This window comes from Melopsittacus undulatus, chromosome 8, assembly GCF_012275295.1.
Source record: "Melopsittacus undulatus isolate bMelUnd1 chromosome 8, bMelUnd1.mat.Z, whole genome shotgun sequence".
NCBI classification, from domain to species: domain Eukaryota; kingdom Metazoa; phylum Chordata; class Aves; order Psittaciformes; family Psittaculidae; genus Melopsittacus; species Melopsittacus undulatus.
In genome coordinates this window covers 4,246,132-4,266,982 of record NC_047534.1, presented here as the reverse complement: position 1 = coordinate 4,266,982, position 20,851 = coordinate 4,246,132, and the positions used below count along the sequence as shown (strand labels likewise).

Here is a 20,851-nt window from a genome sequence, read left to right as displayed (position 1 = left end):
ACGGCACAGGGCAACCCATGAAATGATTTTTTCCTTCACTACTTGTCCTTGATCTTTATTTTTTCTTTCTTCTGTTGGGGAAGAGAGTCTGATCCAACAGGTTCACCTGTGTTACTCCTGAGTTCAGCTTAAGTGTAAAATATTTTTTTGCAGTTAAAGGTAGGAAATAATGAGCCCTGAGCTGGAACTGAAAATAATTAAAACCTGTGAAGATGGTGATGATAAATACAGAAGTGTTGTGGCCTTCTCTCCTTTCCTGAACTTAAGCTACTGATTATGCTTCTCATGTGTGGTGCACATTTGACTTTTTTTAATCCCAAAACTTTGCAAGTTAAATCAACAACATTTTTTCCCTTTGAACTTGGGAATATCTGAAAATAATACTGGCAGTAAATGAAATGTGCTTTTGTCATATGGCCATCATATTTATATCTGACTGCCAATATGAAGTTGGTATACGTATCAGGATGTTGTAAACTGAGTGATAGCCAGGTATATGGATCAAGTGAAAGAGATCCTTCCTATTAATTCTTAATGGCATGATTCTCATTGTATTGCATTGGAGAGGGAAAAGTGACTATAACCTAATAATTTTGTAGCAACATTACCGTTGTAAAGCTAGAAGCCATACATACATAAGTACATCAGGAATAATGATAAAAATTCCATGTTATTAGACTTAGCTTTTGGTGACTTCTTCTTGTGCATGTATGAGATACCTCAGTAGACCATGATTATCTCTGTAGGGATTTGGGACTGACTAACAGTATCCACATATCTTCTATACTCATCCTAGTTGGCTATCTGCTTCAGCTGATGTTATCTGCTGCTGTTCCTGTGTGTTAAGCATAACAGATCTTTCACACCAGATCTGGTTGCTGTAGTTACAGCAATTACTGTGTTCTGGGTCTCCAGGAGGTGCTTGAAAAAGGATGTTCTGAAAAATTTGGATAAACAGCAAATCTTTCTTATATGGAAAAATGAGACTGCCAGAAGCTCTTCCTTCTTTAAACTCTTTCCCACATTTGACAAGATTGTAGGGTGCCATTTAGGTATTCCTCTTTCTGGCTATTTTTCTATTGTATTCTTTGCATAAATTTTCTTTGGTTTTGTTTGTTTTCCCTGCTCCAAACAGTGTGACTTCTTTCCTTACTCAGTGTATGTTTGGATTCGTTCATAATGCATTACAAACATACTTGCTGCCTTATGACTGTAGGGAGTTGACATCAGTGTTTACCACAAGACAAGTGAAAAGAGCTTTAGCGCTCTTCCTACCCAAATCACTGCCAACTTAGACTCATACCCTCTGCTGCTTTTGCTTCTCTGCACCCCACAGCCTATCAGCTCTTTTGACACAATGACATTAAAGGGAGGGGAGCCTTCCTAGTGAAGACCTGAAGAGGAATGGCCTGCTTGCTTTGAGTGACAGGTGTTAAGCTGTCTGCTCTCTGAGTGAATACCCGAGTCAAAATGCTATAATTTCACCTGTACTATGGCTTGTGTTCCTTTCAGATCGCACTGTCATTGTTCATCCTCCTGAGGATAGTACAGTGATCAAAGGAACCACAGCAACTCTGCGATGTGAAGCAACTCATGATCCTAGAATTTCAATCAGGTTGGTAATGTCAGTTCTTGTTTGTGTGGTTTATCCAAGCTTAATTTTATAAGCTATATGAATATCATTAGGTGAAAAGTTTCAGGACCCCAGATTTTAACACCAGACCCCTGATTACTGCATTATAAAGTTGTACACTCTATCATTAATCATATAAAGCCCATCTTCCATTTCAGCTTTATATATTATTTACAATGAGCTGTGTTCCACTTCATGACTTCAATATAGCCTTTCATGATTTTACTGTCAAGGTTAATACACTATCAATAAAACCAACTTGTCAGAAGCTGATACTTAATGAGAGTAAAAGTCAAAGAGAAGGAATAGGATTGTGAAGTGTTTACATTAGAGTGCATGAAAGCCACACAAGAGATGCCCATGTTCTTGGAAACAACTTAATAACTAGGGGCTATATTCTGCTTTAACTGTGTAAAGGCAAACAGAATTTGCCTGAACTATTAAAATTTTCACTAGGGCATTTAGAGGAAGCTCATCATTTTAAAATAAATTTGCCATGAAAATTCATGTAGTCTGAAAGCAATACTAATGAAAGAAAATGCAAGGAACAGCTTGAAGGGTTCTAGACAGGTGAACTGCAGAAAGAACTTTGGAAAGAGAAACCCAGGTGTATATATGTCATGTAGAAATACTTAATTGTAAGACCATGGGCTATAGTCATCTCTGTGAGTGTTTTGATGGAAACTGCCACAGCAGTTTCATGATGTTACTGATCATGGCAGTCTAATGTTATTACAGCCTTAGCAGAGATAGGCCAACACCTCAGCTGTTAATTGCGGAGTGTGATGGATAGTTTCAAATGCTGAGGCAGGTGGACGTAAGAACTTGGACATTTATGAATACTGCACTTTTCCATGTAAAACACATAGTATTGTTTAGAAAATACATAGTATCTTGGATGCAATTACATTTCTCGTTCTGATCAGTGATCTGAAAGTTAAATTTTAAAAGACTGCTCCTGAAAGTAACTGTAGGAGGCTGTTGTTTTCAACATGGGATTACAGATGCTGATACCTTACAGCACAGTTCAAATAATCTGTTTTGATGCTCTCATGAGTAATTAATAACTGAAATATTGTAATACACAGGTATCTTTGGAAGAAGGACAGTGTTGTAATAAATCCATCCAGCACTTCCAGGATCACAGTAGAGAAAGATGGCACCCTCCTCATCAGCCAGACATGGTCAGGTGACATTGGAGACTATACCTGTGAGGTCATTTCTTTTGGAGGAAATGACTCCAGAATGGCTCGACTAGAAGTGATGTGAGTATTCCTCCTTAAACACACTATGTTTGGTTTCAGATCCACTTGGCTGGGGTTTTTTTTTAGCATTTCATTCTGGGTGATCTTGGGAGCTTCTAAGTTTGATTTTTGTTGTGGGGCTTTTCAGGGGAAATTAGGCCTAGTTCATTTCACATTAAATTGTCTTGAAGTGTACTTCTTTTGCATGCTGCCGTCCCGTACCAAATAGCTGGAGCCTTCGAAGTTTTCCTCCGGATCACTACATGATCTGGTTGGGTGATTGAGCTCAGGGGATAACAATTAAGAGGTGGTGGTCCACTTGTAGCCAATAGGGGAGTGTAATGGGACATGCCCTGTTCAACATCAGTGACCTGGAGGAGGCACTCAAGTTGCTCATGAAGTTTGTGGATGGCACAGAATGGATGGGGAGCAGTTGATACACTTGTGGGTAGGGCCACGATTCAGAGGGATGTAGGCTGAGAAATGAGCCAACAGGAACCTTATGAAATTCAACACGGACAAATATGATGTCTGCATCTGGGAGAGATAATCTTTTGTAGTAATACTCACTGGCTGGCAGCAGTTCTGCTGGAAAGAACCTGGGGATCTTGGTAGAGAGCCAGCCATGTGCCCTGGCAACAAAAATGGTTAACACAAGCATAGTAGATTGATAATTACTCCCTTTATTGCACTTACTAGTCTACAACTTAAATATTGTCTCCAGTCTTAAAGACCAGAATGAATAAACTGGTCTGATGTCATGGTTGACCCTGCTGAGGTCCCTTCCACCTTGAATCCTTCTGTCATCCCCAAGCTGTAAGACCTTCCCATAAAGCCCAGGTGCTGTGTTGTGATGCCAGGGTTGTACAAAAATGTTTTCCTCCTTTTAGTAGTTTTTCTCAGTTAAGCATGTATCAGACTAGCTGGTCCCTGGACAGCCATTGCTTACTCTTGCATTCTCTTTATACATCATTTTTCATGGGAAAAATATTTTTATGTACATCTTTCTTTATTCCTAAGGATCTTTAAAAATAAAACCAAGAAAATGTTTAAAGTGCAGTTCCATTCTGAAGAAGGTTTATAAAAATGTGATTATGGGGTTCCACATTTTCCATTTCTGTTACTCCACTGAGGCGAAGTGCACTTTCCTTTTATTTTTATCACTAAAAGCAACAACTGTGCTTTTGGTACATGTGTGGAGCAGATCAAATGAATAAGGAGGTAATGTTTTATGTAGACCTTTTGTGTGTGTTATTTGAGTAATGCCACATGCTTTAATTTAACTAAAATTGCATCTGTTTCTGCTGGTCATGCCTGATCTCTCCAAGAAGATGGCAACTTGGCAGTGTAATGAGTTCACCTCCAAGATCCTCTATGCAGAGGGCTGTTCGTACAGCATTACTGTGACAGTGCTGGATCAGATGCCCATTTTCAGAGAGTGGTCATACATCCTTTCTCTAATTAAGCACTCCTCAGCTCTCCTGCTGGAGTGCGTTTTACTGCTGGTTTGAATCCAAGAGCAGAAGACAATTCAAAATATATTGCAACTATATAATCATTCTTGCTTTTCTCTGAGGCAGTTTTTGAATGGAGGGCAGAAAGTTATGGCGTAAAGAATGTTAAAACTTGGACTTTGAAGCAAAGCTATAAATATGTGCTAAACACTTCAGCAGTCTAACCATTTGTTAATCCTAAATAACAAAAGATGCCCTATACTACCCAGTACAGCCCAGCAGGTGTATTTACTTGCAGTTCCCTGTTGACCAATGAGGAACAGTTTTATACTCCATAAAATTCAGGCTAGAATTTAGCTGGGAGAGGCACATCTTGTGCATGTTGCTGAGACTGCCTTTCTTATGCCCCAGTTTGTTCCACTTGTGTTGGCTGGCTCTCCATACACTGGGATTGGCTCTTATGCCTGTATCTCTGCTTCCTCCAATCTACTGTTGCCCATCACCTATCACTTCTTTTTCCTGAAGGAATTAAAGAAATAAATCAGACTCACTCTTTTAAAAGACTTCAGTAACTGATAAGTCACTCCATCATACCTTGAATTGTGACATTTTATTTCAAAGTAGTGCTGCAGGTAGTGCAATAATGCCAAAGAACATTGCATTCCTTTGCTGCTTTCATCATTATAGTGTGGCTCAGCAGCACAAATCTGTAAGAAATAGAGATACATGATACAACAGAAGTGAAATGAAGAAGAAAATATGTGGAAAGGAAATGTCTGAAGTGAAGCTTAAATTAAATTCTAGGTTGTATATGAATGACAGATCTATAACATTCCCTATTCTCCTGGATAATTCTCTTGTGCAGAACATTAACAAACAGGGCATGTACATTCCCATCGATGAGCACTTACACTTCAGTGCCTTGAGTAGCACTAATGTCAGACAAATGTTCAAAGGAGGCCTCTCAACCAATTATAGACTGGAGCAGTCTACCAACGGATAATATCATACCGTACCTAGCTTCATCTGACAACTGCAATTGTCTCATCACCTTTTATCCCCCAGGAACCTGCATGTCCCTCCTCTACTTAGAGGCATGTCAAGAGGAATTTCCAAAGGCAAAAATAAGTTTGTTACTGATTTCTATTCAAACTGATTCAATTCGAAACCATTACCCTCCAGGGTGACCTTCAGTTATTTAATCTCTGAGTGGTCTGGTTTTCTAATCTGTGAAAAGAAGGGAAGAAAACTATTCTTTTCCTTTGTCTTCCCTTGTTGGAAGACAGGATTGGGGGAAAAGGTACCATTTCTCGTTAAAGAAACACAGGCTTATAGCACAGCATGGTATACTTTGGTGGTGCAAGCAGGATGGATTATTTTTCTCAGTATGTCTATGATGAAGTAAAATATTTGAAAAGGAAAGCCAAAAAACTAATGAAGAACTTGCTAAAGTGCAGCCAAAGGTTACCTCGCTCATCAGTTTTTCACTGATGGTACTTGGGCACAGAAACTAATTGCTAGTCAAGATACTCTAGTCATTCATTTGTCTTCCCTCTAAATGTGTTTATTCTTCATGTACGTTATTGGATTTGATTTGCACGAGGTGAAACATTTGCGAGTGATGTTTCTGTTCTGCAAGAGAGAGATTTTAATTTTTTACTTACCTTTTTTCCCCCCTTTCCTACTAGAGCTTCTTGACTGCAAATACAGAAACATTTGCAGGTCTTTTGTCAATGAGCTTGTGCTTCTGCATTCCTACAAGTCATAGAATTTGATCCTGGAAGTAATTATATGTTATGAAACATCCCAGCTTCATTTAGTTTACTTTTATAGTCCTGTAAATATCACCCTGAAATATAGATAGAGGGTAAAATAGCTGCAAAAACTGAGTTATCACTATGTATCACTCACCTGACAGGAAACTGTCCTGATTCCAGCTTAAAGTACCCTGAGGGTTCTCTGTGTATATAAACTATTCAGAATTACCACTGTCTGCGTGATGATAACTGCTGCTCAATATCAATCTGTCTGCAGTCCGTACTAAAGAAACTCTTTGTTGTATGAATGTGACTGAGAAGTATGGTAATGCTGCATTGTTGGAAAATCAAAGCCCTGTACAAGCCTCTGTTATGTCATAACATACAGTAAAGTCTTTTAGGTTCTTTCTCTATGCAAAAATATGGGGAGGACAAAGTCATATAAAAATAGACAATTTATTCCTGGCAGCGAGTTCATCATCTTTCAGTTCTCTTTCACCAGAGAAAGAACTATTATTGTTCTGTCTTCATCAAAAGCAGGTGATGGGAGTAACCAGTTACAATAAAACCCAGTGGGTTGCCAGGAATGCGCAGTATTGCCTTTGTCAGTCATTTATACATGAATTTTGATGCTCTTTTTACCAGGGTATTTCTAATTGCTACTTTTCCAAATTTCTCCCCAATATATCCCATTAAAATGGCTTGATTTATTAAAAGTAAAATAAGAGCAGTGCAGAGTAACAAATCAGAATGATGTCTCATTGCAAACTTTTCATATAGATCACATATCCCTTGGATCCAGTAGCCCATCTCTTTCCCCTTCTGCATGGGCTGAAAACAGGAAGGATGCCAAACTTGAAAATATACTAGTCCCTCCTCAATAGAAAGCAAGCTTCTGTTTATTTTTCCAAGCTCTCTGTTGAGATGTCATCCAAGAAGTAAGGTTCACTGCTGAGTCTAAATGCACTTGATACTCAAAAGAGAAATATCACCTGCAAATACACTCAGAAATACATTTGTGGATGTTCATCATTGAAGGTATATCAGAAACATGGTTTTAGCAAAAAGAAAGCATAAAATTAAAAAGCCTTTCCAAGTCATCCGTAGATTTGAGTTTGTGGTGACCACCAAAATGAAGTGGGAAATACATCTGTGCACTCGGACTTGTCAAACCTTCAGTCTCAGTCTCACAAGTCCACCTCATGATAGGCTTACAAGAGACAAAAAGGCTCAGAACTCGTGGATGTCTTGCAGGAATCCTTTCTGTGTTTAGAAATTGGAGAGGATTCTTTTGCAAGAGAAATTGGAAAGTCCTGAGCAACAGATGAAACATCCCTTTATTTAAAACATTATAAACTTATATGAGCAAAACCATAAGGCTAGGCTTAGTGCTTTGCTAGGCTTCCTGCCTCAACATCTTAGCACCTTATCGGGGCTAGCAGATGAACCACCTGCTCCCGAGTGAAACTTGTGTGGTGGACCTGATTTAGGAAATCATTTATGAAATAGGAGTGGGACTTTATATAAACTGACAAGAAAACTTGTATAATCTCCCTTGCCTTTTGAGTAATCCCTTCTTTAGTCCCAGTCTCTCTAATTACCTGCTGTTAGACGCTTTTTCTCAGAAATCTCTCCAAACCATGTCTGGTTTATTTCCCTCAGCAAATAGTCTCCTTTTAGCTGATTTTATAAAACACTCTATGTGTTTGCTGACTGAATATTTCAGCTGCCCTCTGGCAGTGATGAGCTGACTCAAAACATTAGGGTTTCTGTTTTGAACATGTATCATTTGAAGCTAGCTAATATTTCTCCCCTACATTGTCACAATGACTTCATGCTCCTTTCTTGCAAATCTGCTACTTTAATTGCATTGTCAGAGGCCCTTTAGGTCACCTGGGTGGCTATGCCATTAACCTTGGGTTTATCTTTCAATTACAGATTTAAAAGTGTCCATATACGTATTTTGCTGTCGTGCAAAATAAGTTATGGAAAACTTGCCTCTATGCAACTCTTCATTAGAGGAGTGAGGTCTTAAGATAACCTATATTAAAAAACCTTCATGTATTTCCTATTAGGGGATTCAGTGAACAAAAGAAAGATGGCATGCTGGAATTAAACATCCAGTGTCCACTCAAGGGCTGTTCTGTGCCCTGTGTGTTGTTATACTAAACCTCACCAGCTTCTTGGTGTATCAGAAGTTGAGCAATTTTAGTCTGCAGTCCTTCTCATCCTAAAGAACTGTTGAAATTTCCATTCCCTGCAATGGTTTCTTGGATGTTAGCATCAAGGAAAAGTAATTCTCTTAAAGGAAAAAAAGAAGCAACGATCTCTTTTGGGAACGTGAATATTCATGATGGTGGTACAGGTTTCATTTATCATCCCTTCCACACAGTATGTGGTAGCAAATGAGCAGGAGGCAAAGTGTAAGAGCTTGCTAAAGTCAAAATTGCTATTTATTAATCCCTGCTTTTGTATACTACAAAGTAGTACCCTTCTGTGCTGAAATGTTTGTGTAGTTTTAAATATTTGTTTCTGTCCAGGTGTGTTTCTTAGGCACTTTTTATGTCTGCCTTGAGGGATTTAAATTTGTAAGCACCATCTGTTGCTGCTTGGTGTGGACACATATGGCTAAAGAATATGATATTAGTGGAGATAGGGGTATGGCTGCTGCAGCTCATGCTACTCAATCTCTGTCTTAACAAAAAGTGCCTGTTTCCTCCATGCTGCTGAGCGATTACTATTTTGTGTCAAGCTAAGAGAATAATCAAAGAAATCCAAATCCTAAGGAAGACAGAACCCAGGTTTAAACTCAATCTGTGCTTTAAAAAATATGAAACAGGGAATGTCCCCTTTCCCCCAAAAGTCTTCTGAGACTTGTACGATAAGAAAAAGAGACTGAGCTGTAAAGTTTTTCTTAGTTATTTAGGCTCTGTCCTCAAATGAGTTGATAATTCGGCCCTTCTAAATGTGTGGGGAAACAAGACTAGTGAAATGCATGACCTGAAAATATCCTTAATATATACCAGGAGTGTTTATTTAGTTCCCAGAAAGGAGTTACATGGAGACAAGTTTGCTGTGAGCCCCACCTCAGTCATTCCTCCTACATTGCTCCCTGTGTGACCATCTTCTGGAAGAAGCCGAAGCCACAACCCATCTTTGTGCTCTTCCTCACGGGGCTTGATGATAAATGAAGTGGGGACCGGGTCTTCTGTGAGCCATGTCTCAATGAGATGTTTCACTCTCCTTCAGTAATTCCCTTTGCCACCTTAATCACAAAAACACTTTCCCAACCAGCTTGCTCAGGGCATAATGATAAATTGTAGTGGAGGATAAGTGTTTATAATAATTTGATGTTTCATTCAGAATTAAGTAGCATGCTCCTGTAGTCTCTGGCCGTATATTAAACCCCCACTCCACATTTTAAAATGACAAGTTTATTTTACCATTTTTGCCTTGCAGGTCAGTTGCCTTCCTAGCTTCTTTCCAGGTCCCCCTCTTCCCTAAACTTGTTTCTCCAAGCTTTGGCAGTGCTATGTTCAAAGTATGCTTCCTCTGGGCTCATATATACTGTTTCCTGTGCCTGGTGTTTCTACCAGCCCAAAAGCAACCAGATCCTAAGTTTCTGTGTATCAGAAGTCTGAAGCCTGGTTGGCACATGCCTTTTTTATTTTGGTGCTAGCTCCACAGTGTAGGCCATCATAAACACATAAGCAAAAGCATTCACAGTTTTAACAGAAAAATTATCAAACTATTGTCTGCCTCTCCATATGTTCCTCAGTCTTCCAGTAGAAACCCCACTCCAGGACACATTTATTGTTCTGGCTTAAAGCCAGAGTCTTTATTTGCTTTTGTGAGTGGCTAAAGAGTTGTGGTTTTTAAGTAACTGTAAGCCTTCAGTTGCATGATATTTTACAACCAGGAATTACTACATTTTTAAATTAAGCATATGAGGTGCCCTCATGGATTTCTGCTGTGGCCAGAGCAGATTAGAAGCAGTACTCATTGAGGGAGGGTTGCCCTCAGCTTTCCTAGGTAGGAGAAGTAGGTTGAATGGGTGAAAACTGGCCCTTCTTGCTTTTCCTTCACCCTGAGATCCTTGTCCTCCTTAGGAACCCTGATGACAAGGTGCATAAATCAGGCTAAAATATAATGGCTGAAGGGCTCTTATCCTTTAGTACACATCAGCCTTTAAGGGACGTAGCAGAATTTTTTCTCACTGCACCGTGCAGCCATGAGTACAAAAGAAATGTTTTTTCTACAAATTGCCTTTATGTGGAAAATTACACATTTTAATTTAGCTGATGTTTTATTTTGGTTTTTGAAATGTTTCATTTTGTATTTCCATGGGGTTTCTTCAGGCATTTTCACTACATTTTCTGGTTGGGTGCTTCCAAAAAAATCCTTATTATAGGAAGGAAAGATTCTACTCATGACAGGATAAGCCTGAATCCATGAGTAAATCAAGCTGTTCTGTAGCCTAAGAATACATATGGTAATTTTGATTAGTAGCTCTATATGGATAGTGTCAATGTCTTCTGCTTCCCTGAGTATGAAAAATTCCATGTTAAATCGTATCTCCCATGTGTTTTACTGTTCATATGTATTACTGCTGTCACATTGCTGGGATATCACTGTAAGAAAGGGAAAAAAGTGAGAGAGGAGATTTATTGACCAACTTGCCTCAATCAAAACCAGTATGAAAACTGGCTTTTTTCCACATTTAACAACATTTCCATTAGCTGTTCTAAGAGTCAGCCTTGGGACTTTCAGCATAATTTATTTTTTCCCCCAAATAGGATAAGATAGTGAAGAATTCCAAGATGTCTTTCATTTATTTAATTGGAGGATAGCTGCTGGTAGTTTTATATCTATCATCATGTGAGTCTGATGTCATGTGCCTCTAACTGCCTGTAAGGCTGTCACTGAATGAAATGTAGATTGATTTTTCTCTGTTGTTTTTTCTCCCTTTCTCTTACCCTTCACAGCGAGCTGCCTCATTCCCCTCAGAATCTTCTGGCCACTCTAAATTCCTCATACAGCCGCAGTGTGATGCTCTCCTGGGTACGACCCTTTGATGGAAACAGCCCTGTTCTCTACTACATGGTCGAGCTCTCCGAGAACAGTGAGTGAAGTTTCAACTTCATGTTCTTCTCAATTACTCAGCCTTCTTTCAGACTCACCTTTTATCAGAGCTACTAACAAAACATTGTATGTTGTATGCTAAATGAGAGACTGTGTGTGGAGGGTTTTACACTTGACTATGTGCATGCTGTAAGAGGTAAACAGAAAAAAGAGGCTTGAGATGTGGAATGTGATACAGGAAAGCCTTAATTCCACTTCTAGCATTGCCATCCAGACTTGAAGCACAGCAGATCATTCCTCAGTGCTTCAATTCAGCATCTGTAAAATGGCAGTAGTCATTTTATGTCTTCCCATTGTTGTCTTTTGCTCTGGTTTCGTAGATATCTGGATGCATTCAGAGCCCCAGTTTCACCTGAAAAATGCAGGCAGGAGAATAATAACAAGGAACTGATGGTCTGTCAGAGGAATAAACTTGGATGTCAGTAGGAGCTACTATCTTAACTGTATATGGGTTCATATATTTTCTCTGCATTCCCTAGGTCATAATTTTACACCCTTCCTTTTGGTAGGAGAAGGATGCCTAACTCTATGATACCCAAATACCTAGCTTCATGGATTACAAACCTGGTTGTTGCGAAATGCCATTTCTCACAGTTTTGTCATGCTGTATCTGGTCCTTTGTGGCTCTCAGTTTGCAAGGTTATTCAGGGTCATTGCTAATGCCTCTTTAAGAATTGATGGAAAGATGAGGTTATGTGGAAATCAGTCACCTTGGCAATGCTTTGTAATCTCTATCACCGTAGAAGCTGGAAATCCAAGCCTAACAATTGATTCTTGATGAAAAAATTAAGAACATCACTTTTTCTGACATGTGGAAATTAGCCACTGCATAACTGAATGTGAAGCAGTCCTGATTTCTGATTAACGAGAGAGAAGCATTTTGTTTCACCACACAGAGAGCTTGAGATGAAACTTGAGCTTCAAATCACATACAGCCCTTTTGCTTGGCAGGCAGGAGTGCATAGCTTTCCAGATGTGGAGGTCCCAGAACTGATGATCTTTACATCTGTTAAGCACAGTGCAGTTTTCTAATCTTAGCAGAAATCCCAAGTCATGGCCAGGACTGCTGTCCTTAAAACATTTCTTTTTGAGCAAAGACTCCTGAACTTTTGCTGAAGCAAATGACTGAGAAAATGCAGTGTTCTACACTCACAACCTCTCTCTACCTTTTTATCACCACCTTCTTTTTTATTTTGACTCTTCTATCCTTCCCCTCCTATTAAGGAGTTACAAGCCAGTAACTGCTTTCTAGCTTTTCCTTACCTGTTCTTTCACCCAAGGACATTACACTTTTGTTTCATGTTTCCAAGAGGCTTTGACAATGACAAGCTAATAAAGCCCCCAGTCTGGGAACATGATGCAAAGGTACTAGAGGTAGGTTTGTACATAGAGACAGCACAGAGCTGGCAGAATCAGGGTCCTGCACTGGGCTGCAGGACCGCTGGTTGGGAATCTTCTTGATTGAGAAGCGTCATTAAAAGAAGAGGCAGCTCACTTGATGGCAGGAGAAGTTTAAAAGGTCTTCAGGTGCTTTTCTGGCAAGGATGCTTTGCAGTTGGTCTAATATACGAATGAGGTAAATGTGCCATCATTCTGAAAATGCTGTAATTCATTCATTGAAATATATGGAAGGCACAGCAAAAAACAACAGTAGTTTTCCAGAAATCATGCAGACAGTCCCTCAGAACTCCACAGGATCCTGTGAACCCTTGCTCACTCCATGATAGATCCAATAATTTTGGCTGATGGCATTGCAGTCCGCCACTGAGAGAGTCTCATTATCACAAATCATAGGTAGATGTACTTCAGCAAGCTTGTAGCTGCAAAAAACAAACACAGAGCTGGCTTGTTGTGAATTGAGCATCTTAACTCCCAGGAATACTCTAGATCTTGCTCTCCTTTCAGTTTTCATCTTTATATTTGTTTACTTTGTTTTTAGGTACAGTGTCCAAGTTGTTACTCGCAGAAGTAGGACTTCTGTGAGAAGAGAGGAATCTAAGCCCTTAAATATTCTGCTATTGTTTTGTTCTCTCATTTCATATATTATTGCTCAGCTGTACGGATGCCGGTAGAATAGTAGAAACAATGTCAGCAGTGACTTTGGTTTGGAAAGCTGACTTTGATGTCTGCGTATTGTCACTGTCTTGCTTTGTTTTTTATTTTCTTAAAGTGTTTGTTTTTCAGAGTTGTTTTGATCTCAGTAGTGTGTGGTTAATATTTAGTTTCTACAGACCTCCTGCTCCTTTGGAAAACACCACCTTGCCTTTGTTCCCACCCATCCCAAGTGATGTTTGTGAATAAAGCTGATATTTGATCTTGTGTAGGTGTAGTTTTGTCTGATATGACTGTGCAGAATCTCTCTTTGCTTTTCAAAGAAAAATTCCTTTCAGGTTTTCTGTGAGTCCTGTTTGTGCCACAGAAAGAGTAACTGTCAAGGAGTCAACATATGCCCTCTGTGAGCTCATCTGCCTGCATCAGTAGATCCTTCACTGTCAGCAGCAGTGCAATGTGCTTGACTCCTAATCCGCATTTCCTTTCACATGTGTAAAGGTTAGGGAGGGACATCAAAATTATGATTTATTTCCCAGTTAGCAAAGCTGCATAGGAGACTTCCTTCTTAGTTCTGTGGAGTTTTGATACATGAGCTTTGCTTTGCAGTTACAGGTGCTGAAACGTAGTCTAGCTTTGTTAATTTTTTAGCTGTTTTGAATCACTTTCTAATAGCTTTAGGATCCATTGTATGTTCTGAAGCATGTACCATAAATGAATACATAATAGCAGTATCTATTTCAGAGAAATAGCTGAAGAGGGTTCAAAATAATGACTAAATTTCAGGGAGCTAATTACTGGCTGCATTAGAGAGAGGAGTGTCGCTCCACCTGGCATGGATTAGAACTCCTTTTCATTAATATCATTTCAGAAAAGAGATATAAACCCCTTATTTTAATTAGAGGAAAAAAAACCAGTAGCAGATCCTACTCATAAATTGCTGGAACTATGAACGACTCTTGTCACCTAATTTTTAAAATGAATGTATTTGGCACAATGCAATAACTCTCAAATTACAAGTATTCATAGTAGCCTGTGTCTGTGGGTGACTTGAGACATATGGCCTTAAACATTTGGGGGCAAATTTATAACCTAATTTGAAAAACACAGTTCCAGAGAAACACAGTCATTAAGTATTCCTGCCCACACAGATCCAGAAATGGGAACCTTCATTTGAAATAGGATTTTCGAATAAATAGGTCTATGCATTGCTGTCATTTGCACTAATGTAGTTTTGGGGTGTTTCATGACCTGCGTTAGCCCCTGTTGCAATATATCTAGAAATTCCAGTGAAGTATCTTCATGGGGTTAGAAGGAGATTTGCTTATTTTATTCCAAAGAGGTTTAGATTTTAGGGATTAATCAAAAAATACTCTGAGTAGTCTTTTAACTGAAGAAATAAATTAATACTTAAAGAATTCTGCTGAGTACAATGAAGATAAAAGCCCATTTTTGTTTTATCGTATTCTGGGATGTCTATGCTGTGTGGTGTAATCTTGTAACTCCAAGTCATCACATTCTGCCAATGAGGAGATAATAAGAGCTCCTATGGAAAGTGTCTATACCTGCTTAGCTTAAAGCCTAGAAATTGTCATCCTGAATTCGGTAGGAATATTCAGATGACAAAAAATCGGACACATTGACATATCTTTGCAAAAATCATAGTAAAACTATTTTGTTTGTTACAACTGGAACTCTGATCTGCATAAGGAAGTTCTTTACTGTGGGGGTGCTGAGGCACTGGAACAGGTTGCCCAAAGAAGTAGTAAATCATAGAATCATAGAATAGTTAGGGTTGGAAAAGACCTTAAGATCATCCAGTTCCTATCCCCCCTGCCACTGGCAGGGACTGCTCACACCAGACCATGTCACCCAGGGCTCTGTCCAACCTGTCCTGAACACTGCCAAGGATGGAGCATTCACAACATCCCTGGGCAATCCATTCCAGTGCCTCACCACCCTAACAGTAAAGAATTTCTTCCTTATATCCAACCTAAACTTCCCCATTTAAGTTTTAACCCATTACCCCTTGTACTGTCACTACAGTCTCTCATGAGTAGTACATCCTCAGCATCCCTATAGCCTCCCTTCAGATACTGGAAGGTGCCATCCCTGGCTGTGTTCAAGGCCAGGTTGGACAGAGCCTTGGGCAACAAGCTCTAATGGGAGGTGTCCCTGCAGGGGTGTTGGAGCTAGATGATCTTAAGGCCCTTTCCAACCTTAACTCTTCTATGAGTCTATGATAGTGTTAAAAGATACTTTCTCAGGCCATTGGTAGACCTTGTTGAAGCCCTGCCAAACAAAGGATGAACCACTTAATTTTTATTTGAGCTTTTTGCAATATCATATATTGCCATGAAGATTTGAAAGATGACTTCAGTGAACCACAGCAGTATAGCAAATTCCAATACTACCATCTACGCAAAACTACCCTGGAGAAGGAAGGAGATGGAAGTGTACTCCAAACCTGCAGAAATCAGCTTTTTGCAATAGACCTAATCTGTAATATCAAATTAGAAATCATTTTTGAGGAATTTGCAATTAAGGCATGAATTGTAAGGTAGATAGGGAAATACAGAAGAAATGCCTCTTGGTGAGTAACCAGTGTTATGAAACATCACAAATACATCCAAAAATTCTTGACAGAACAAAAGTAATTTCTAAACCATCACAAATCAAACTGTAAACTAGAGAGTAGCCTGTGAGATTTCTTTGTTTCCAACAAATTAACTTGGAGAGGCACTCAGAGTTAAAATAAAAAAAATCATAGGATGGTTTGAGTTGGAAAGGACCTTAAGACCATGTGGTTCCAACCCCCTGGCACAGGCAGGGACACCTTCCACTAGAGCAGGTTGCTCCTAGCCCCATCCAACCTGGCCTTGAACACTGCCAGGGATGGGGCAGACACAGGTTCTCTGGGCACCCTGTACCAGTGCCTAACCACTGTCATAGTGAAACATTTCTTCCTCAAATCTAACTTAAATCTTCCCTGTTTAAGTTTTAACCTATTCCCCCTTGTCATGTCACTACAGTCCCTGATGAAGAGTCCCTCTCTGGCATCCTTGTAGGTCTCCTTCAGATATTGGAAGCTGCTCTGAGGTCTCTGTACGATTTCTTTTCATCAGGCTGAGCAGCCCCAACTTTCTCAGCCTTACTATGGGGAGTGTTCCAGCCCTCTGATCATCTTCAGTTTTCACCCTCCCACTCTTGTTCAGCCTCCCATGCATTTTCAGCCTCTACTTTCCTTTTGGCCTCCCACCCCTTTAATTCAAAATACCTGATATTCTTAAGATGATAGTCAGCTAACATGGAAATGCTTCAGACAGTAGCAATTGCAGCAACAGAGCAAACAAAGCCCAGAGTACATTCTAGGCAGCTTAAATTAAATGAAGGATTAGCACAGTCTGCTCAGTCTAACGGAGGCTTATTTAATAGTTTGACCTTGCATCTCTTTTGTCACCATGGAGCTTCTCCAGGCTTCCTGGGACAGGTGAGTGATAGTCACCCCTGGAGGAGAAGAGAGTGTTAAAAATGTTGTGACATGTTTCTGCTGTCACAATTGCTGCTCTGTGCAATCTGGGGTTTGTTTTGAAATGTTTAGTTTATTGATTATCAAAAAAAAAGACTTGACATTTAAATTTTAAAGCTACTCTGCATAGTCACTGTATCCACTGCTCTGTGAGTAAGCAAATCCTCCCCAAACCACCTTCTTTTCTCTATGAGAGTGCCTAGGAGATGAATAGGCTCCGTTTATATTAGGTTTCAGTTTAATCTCTCTTCCTGCCAGATCTTTTATCTTCCACCAGGAGAGGAAAAGGAATTAATAAAGTATTCTACAGATGCAGCATATAAACAGAGTAAAGCCCCAAGGTGCTGAAGAGATTAATAGGCCCTGTTGTTGAATCAAACTCCTCACTACATTGAGCGCTTGGGTTAAGCACTCTCAGGTGGTGTTTACACTAGCAATAAACAAAACTGTAGGAAACAGACCACTACCCAAGTAGCACATACAGGGGTATTTCACTCTCTTGGTCATGACTGCTCTTCCATTTTCCTCAGGAAGCTGCTTCAGGCAGTGTATTAAGTCAGCAATATCTTAACTTAGATTTACCTTGATTTGTTACTATGTACTCTGGCAGTAACCAGGTGAACAGTTGTTTGTGAAGCCTTAGGAGGAGCTTGATAAAATCCAGACTGAACTATCATGCAAAAAACTCCCAACCAATGCTTTTCTAGACAGCACAGGAGTGCTTCCTCTAAGATCTTTCTAAAAGAAGTTCAGTGCTCAGAATTGCCATCTTGATCTTGCAGCTGCAGTGACCGCTGGTAAATCATCAGCTGGTGAGGACAGAACTTGACTGCTGTGCAAATGTCCCTCTCCAACATTCCCAGTATTCTGATGTGTCAGTTTTCCTGTTAAAAAAATTTTTGTTCTCAGAAAGCCATTACTGAAATAAATATGTTTTGAGTAATTCAAAGATACAGTGTTTATAGCCCCACTGGCACCAGACCCCAGAAGACTTAAGCTTGCTAAGGAATCTGCCAGAAAAGTGCTAAATTAGTGGTTTATATCTTGGTGTGAATTTTAGCAGGCTTCCACATTTGGGACATCTCATCTTCATTTTCAGGCAGACGTCTAGGTGACCTGCCAGGAGCTGCAATGCACTTCTGATGAGCAACATGTACAGATATGTTGCCAAAATCTACAGCTAGCTCTTCAGTCATTTCCAGAAGTGTTGGTAATTTTGAGCAGGGAGCATGGAAACAGCTGGTATTATTTAAAATCTGAACAAATCTTTAAATTGGCTGATTCCATTGCTGTACTGTTGCAACACAGACCAAATGTCACTTCTCCCTGACTCAGTCATGACTTCAGGGAGAATGTGTGACACCAGCCTATGAAGAAAAGAAGTCAGGATATTTAATTTTCAACATGTTTCATTTTCTGACCTCTTTGAAAACTTGAAAATGTAATTTGGGCATCAGAGGAGCTCAGTATGTCAAGTATGTGAACTGACGAAGAGGTTTTATACTGCTGTCAGGGCTGTTTATACCAGGCAATCTTCCTAGGAAACCATTAGACCAAATGCCATATACTGTCTCTAGGAAAAGAAAAAACTGCAGACGTGTAGAATTTGCAGCAGAAGCTTTCTCAGGTCTTACAGCAAAGGTCTGATTTGGCAGAGAGAGTCATGCTTCTACACCTGCTTGCAAGCTGGGTAGGAAGATATTCCAAACTTGACTGTGAATTTCATTACAGTCCTTCCACCAGAGCCACTCATGGGTGTGGTGGTGTAATGGCCTGCCAAACAGATGGGTTGTGAAATACACAGCCCATCTGTCTTTATCATGCTTGTTTACTCTTTTATTAAAATGCTAATGAATATAGTTTTTATTTATTATGCCATGACATGTGCAGCATCACTTTCCAGTAGACAAATGTGCAATCTGCATAACCGTGTGGGCTGACAGGAAGGTTTCTTCTGCTGAAAAGAAACTTCTTCCCAAAGTTCCTCTGAGGAAAACAAGCACAAAGAGCTCTGAGCAGTCAGAGGCATTTTCTCACTTCTGCGGGGCTTTTAACAAGCACTGTCATCTTTTTTCACATGTAAATTATTCCAACAGATTCTCCCTGGAAGGTTCACCTCTCAAACCTTGACCCAAAGATGACCGGTGTCACTGTGAGTGGACTAACTCCAGCCAGAACCTACCAGTTCAGGGTGTGTGCTGTTAACCAGGTGGGAAAGGGCCAGTACAGCTCTGAGACCAGCAGGTACAGTAAAAATAAATACCTGGGTACTGGAGATGCAATAACCTAGAACTACTGGGGGAAAAAAACTGCTCACTGTGAATGAATGAAGTTACTTGTTGCACAATAACTGGGGAAGGGAGCAGTTAGCATTACCCAAGCCTCTGGAGAGTGCTCTGCAGCTGCCAGTAATTGGTGATCATGGTGATTAGATGATGCAGCATATCAGCACACCATGGAGGAGATGCCCTCGTACTTCCAGAGTATCAGTTAAGCAGAATCTTTTTGCTCTTGTGCTAAGCCCCAGCAGTTAGCCCAGGAAGGAGGACCGCATTTTCCTGATGTCACTTCTGTAACTCGCCCAGATGAGACATAGAAGGATGGCTTCATCAAATTTAGTTTCAGATGCATCCCCCTTCTTCTGAACCAAAGCTTGCTGAGAGCTTGAATTGCAAAACAGCTGAACTCTAAATGGCTTTTTCAAAATGTAGGAGTTTGATATGAAAAATATTGAAAGAGCTGAAAGAAACAATTTGGAAGGAGTCACAGACACTGGACCTGAGCTCTAATTCATTCAGGCTTGTAATCTTTTTAAAGAGTTGTAGCAGCCTGAGTGATTCAGAGAGAATAAGGTTACCTCAGCTGTCTGTCTTGTTGCCTGCTTAACTGATTTCCTATTATGTTGATTTGTTGTAACTATTTCATGCATGTCTTCAGCAGTTTGATCAGTGTTATATTTCCTTCTAGTCATCAGACTTTGATAAAAGAAACTAGTTCACATGGAATGGATACATGAAATAGAAATGTTATCTATGATTTATTTCAACACCCACCCCAATCACATTCTTCTGTACTTAGGTTGATGCTACCTGAGGAGCCCCCCAGTGCCCCACCTAAAAACATAGTGGCCAGTGGGCGCACCAATCAGTCTATCATGGTCCAGTGGCAACCTCCTCCCGAGAGTGAACATAACGGAGTTCTTCATGGGTACATCCTAAGGTAAGTAATTTCCTAACCTGGAAAGTCTGGAGATAGATCTGTGTGTGCATGAGGGAATTCAGGATGGTGTGATTTAAGAGTGTATTTAAAAGCACTTCTAATTCCATTCCATGAAATTAAAGGAGGGCAACAAAGCTGGTGAAGGGTCTCAAGGACAAGACCTGTGAGGGCAGCTGAGAGAACTGGGGTTGTTTAGCCTGGAGAGAAGGAGGCTCGAGGGAGACCTTATCACTGAATGGAGGTTGTAGTGAGGTGGGAGTCGGTCTCTCCCCTCAAGTAAAAAGAGGAAGCTGCTTCAGGCTGCAGTAGGGGAGGTTTAGATTGGATACTAGGAAAAATTTCTTCACCCAAAGGGTTGTTAGGCAATGGAACAGGCTGCCCAGGGCAGTGGCAGATGCACCATCCCTGAAGGTGTTTAGAAGATGTGTAGGTGTGGTGCTTGGGGACATAGCGGTGGACTTGGTAGTGCTGGGTTAACAGTTGGACTCAATGATCTTAAAGGTCTTTTCTGACTCAAATGATTCTGTGATTCTGTAAATATATTCATTATTATTTACAAATGCTGCCCCTGCCCTGATTTATTACAGAAGAAATCACCTTGGTTCAAGTGGCCACATGAGTGTAGGCACTTAAATTCTAGCCTGCCTATTCTAGAGTCAATGAGCTGGGGTCTCTGCTAGCTACTCTGAAAGAACTGCCTAAGTGGACTAGCTCCCTATGGAGACTCTCTACATCCAGATAGCTTTTTTCCATTTTCAAAGTGAAGTGCAGCAAGTACTAAAAGTGTTCACATGGGAGGTTAGTACAGTGCAGCCTATGCACTG

At 40.1% G+C, this 20,851-nt stretch overlaps 1 protein-coding gene across 1 annotated transcript in view; it reads left to right on the top strand.

Annotated features, from left to right (window-relative positions):
* SDK1 (sidekick cell adhesion molecule 1) overlaps window positions 1–20,851 on the top strand; it is a 411,616-nt gene that overhangs the window by 269,152 nt on the left and 121,613 nt on the right. Inside the window, exons 12-16 of the mRNA XM_005145297.4 lie at window positions 1,513–1,615; window positions 2,722–2,898; window positions 11,074–11,210; window positions 18,905–19,052; window positions 19,887–20,027. Coding sequence (XP_005145354.3) covers window positions 1,513–1,615; window positions 2,722–2,898; window positions 11,074–11,210; window positions 18,905–19,052; window positions 19,887–20,027 — 706 coding nt within the window. The remainder of the gene's footprint in view (window positions 1–1,512; window positions 1,616–2,721; window positions 2,899–11,073; window positions 11,211–18,904; window positions 19,053–19,886; window positions 20,028–20,851) is intronic.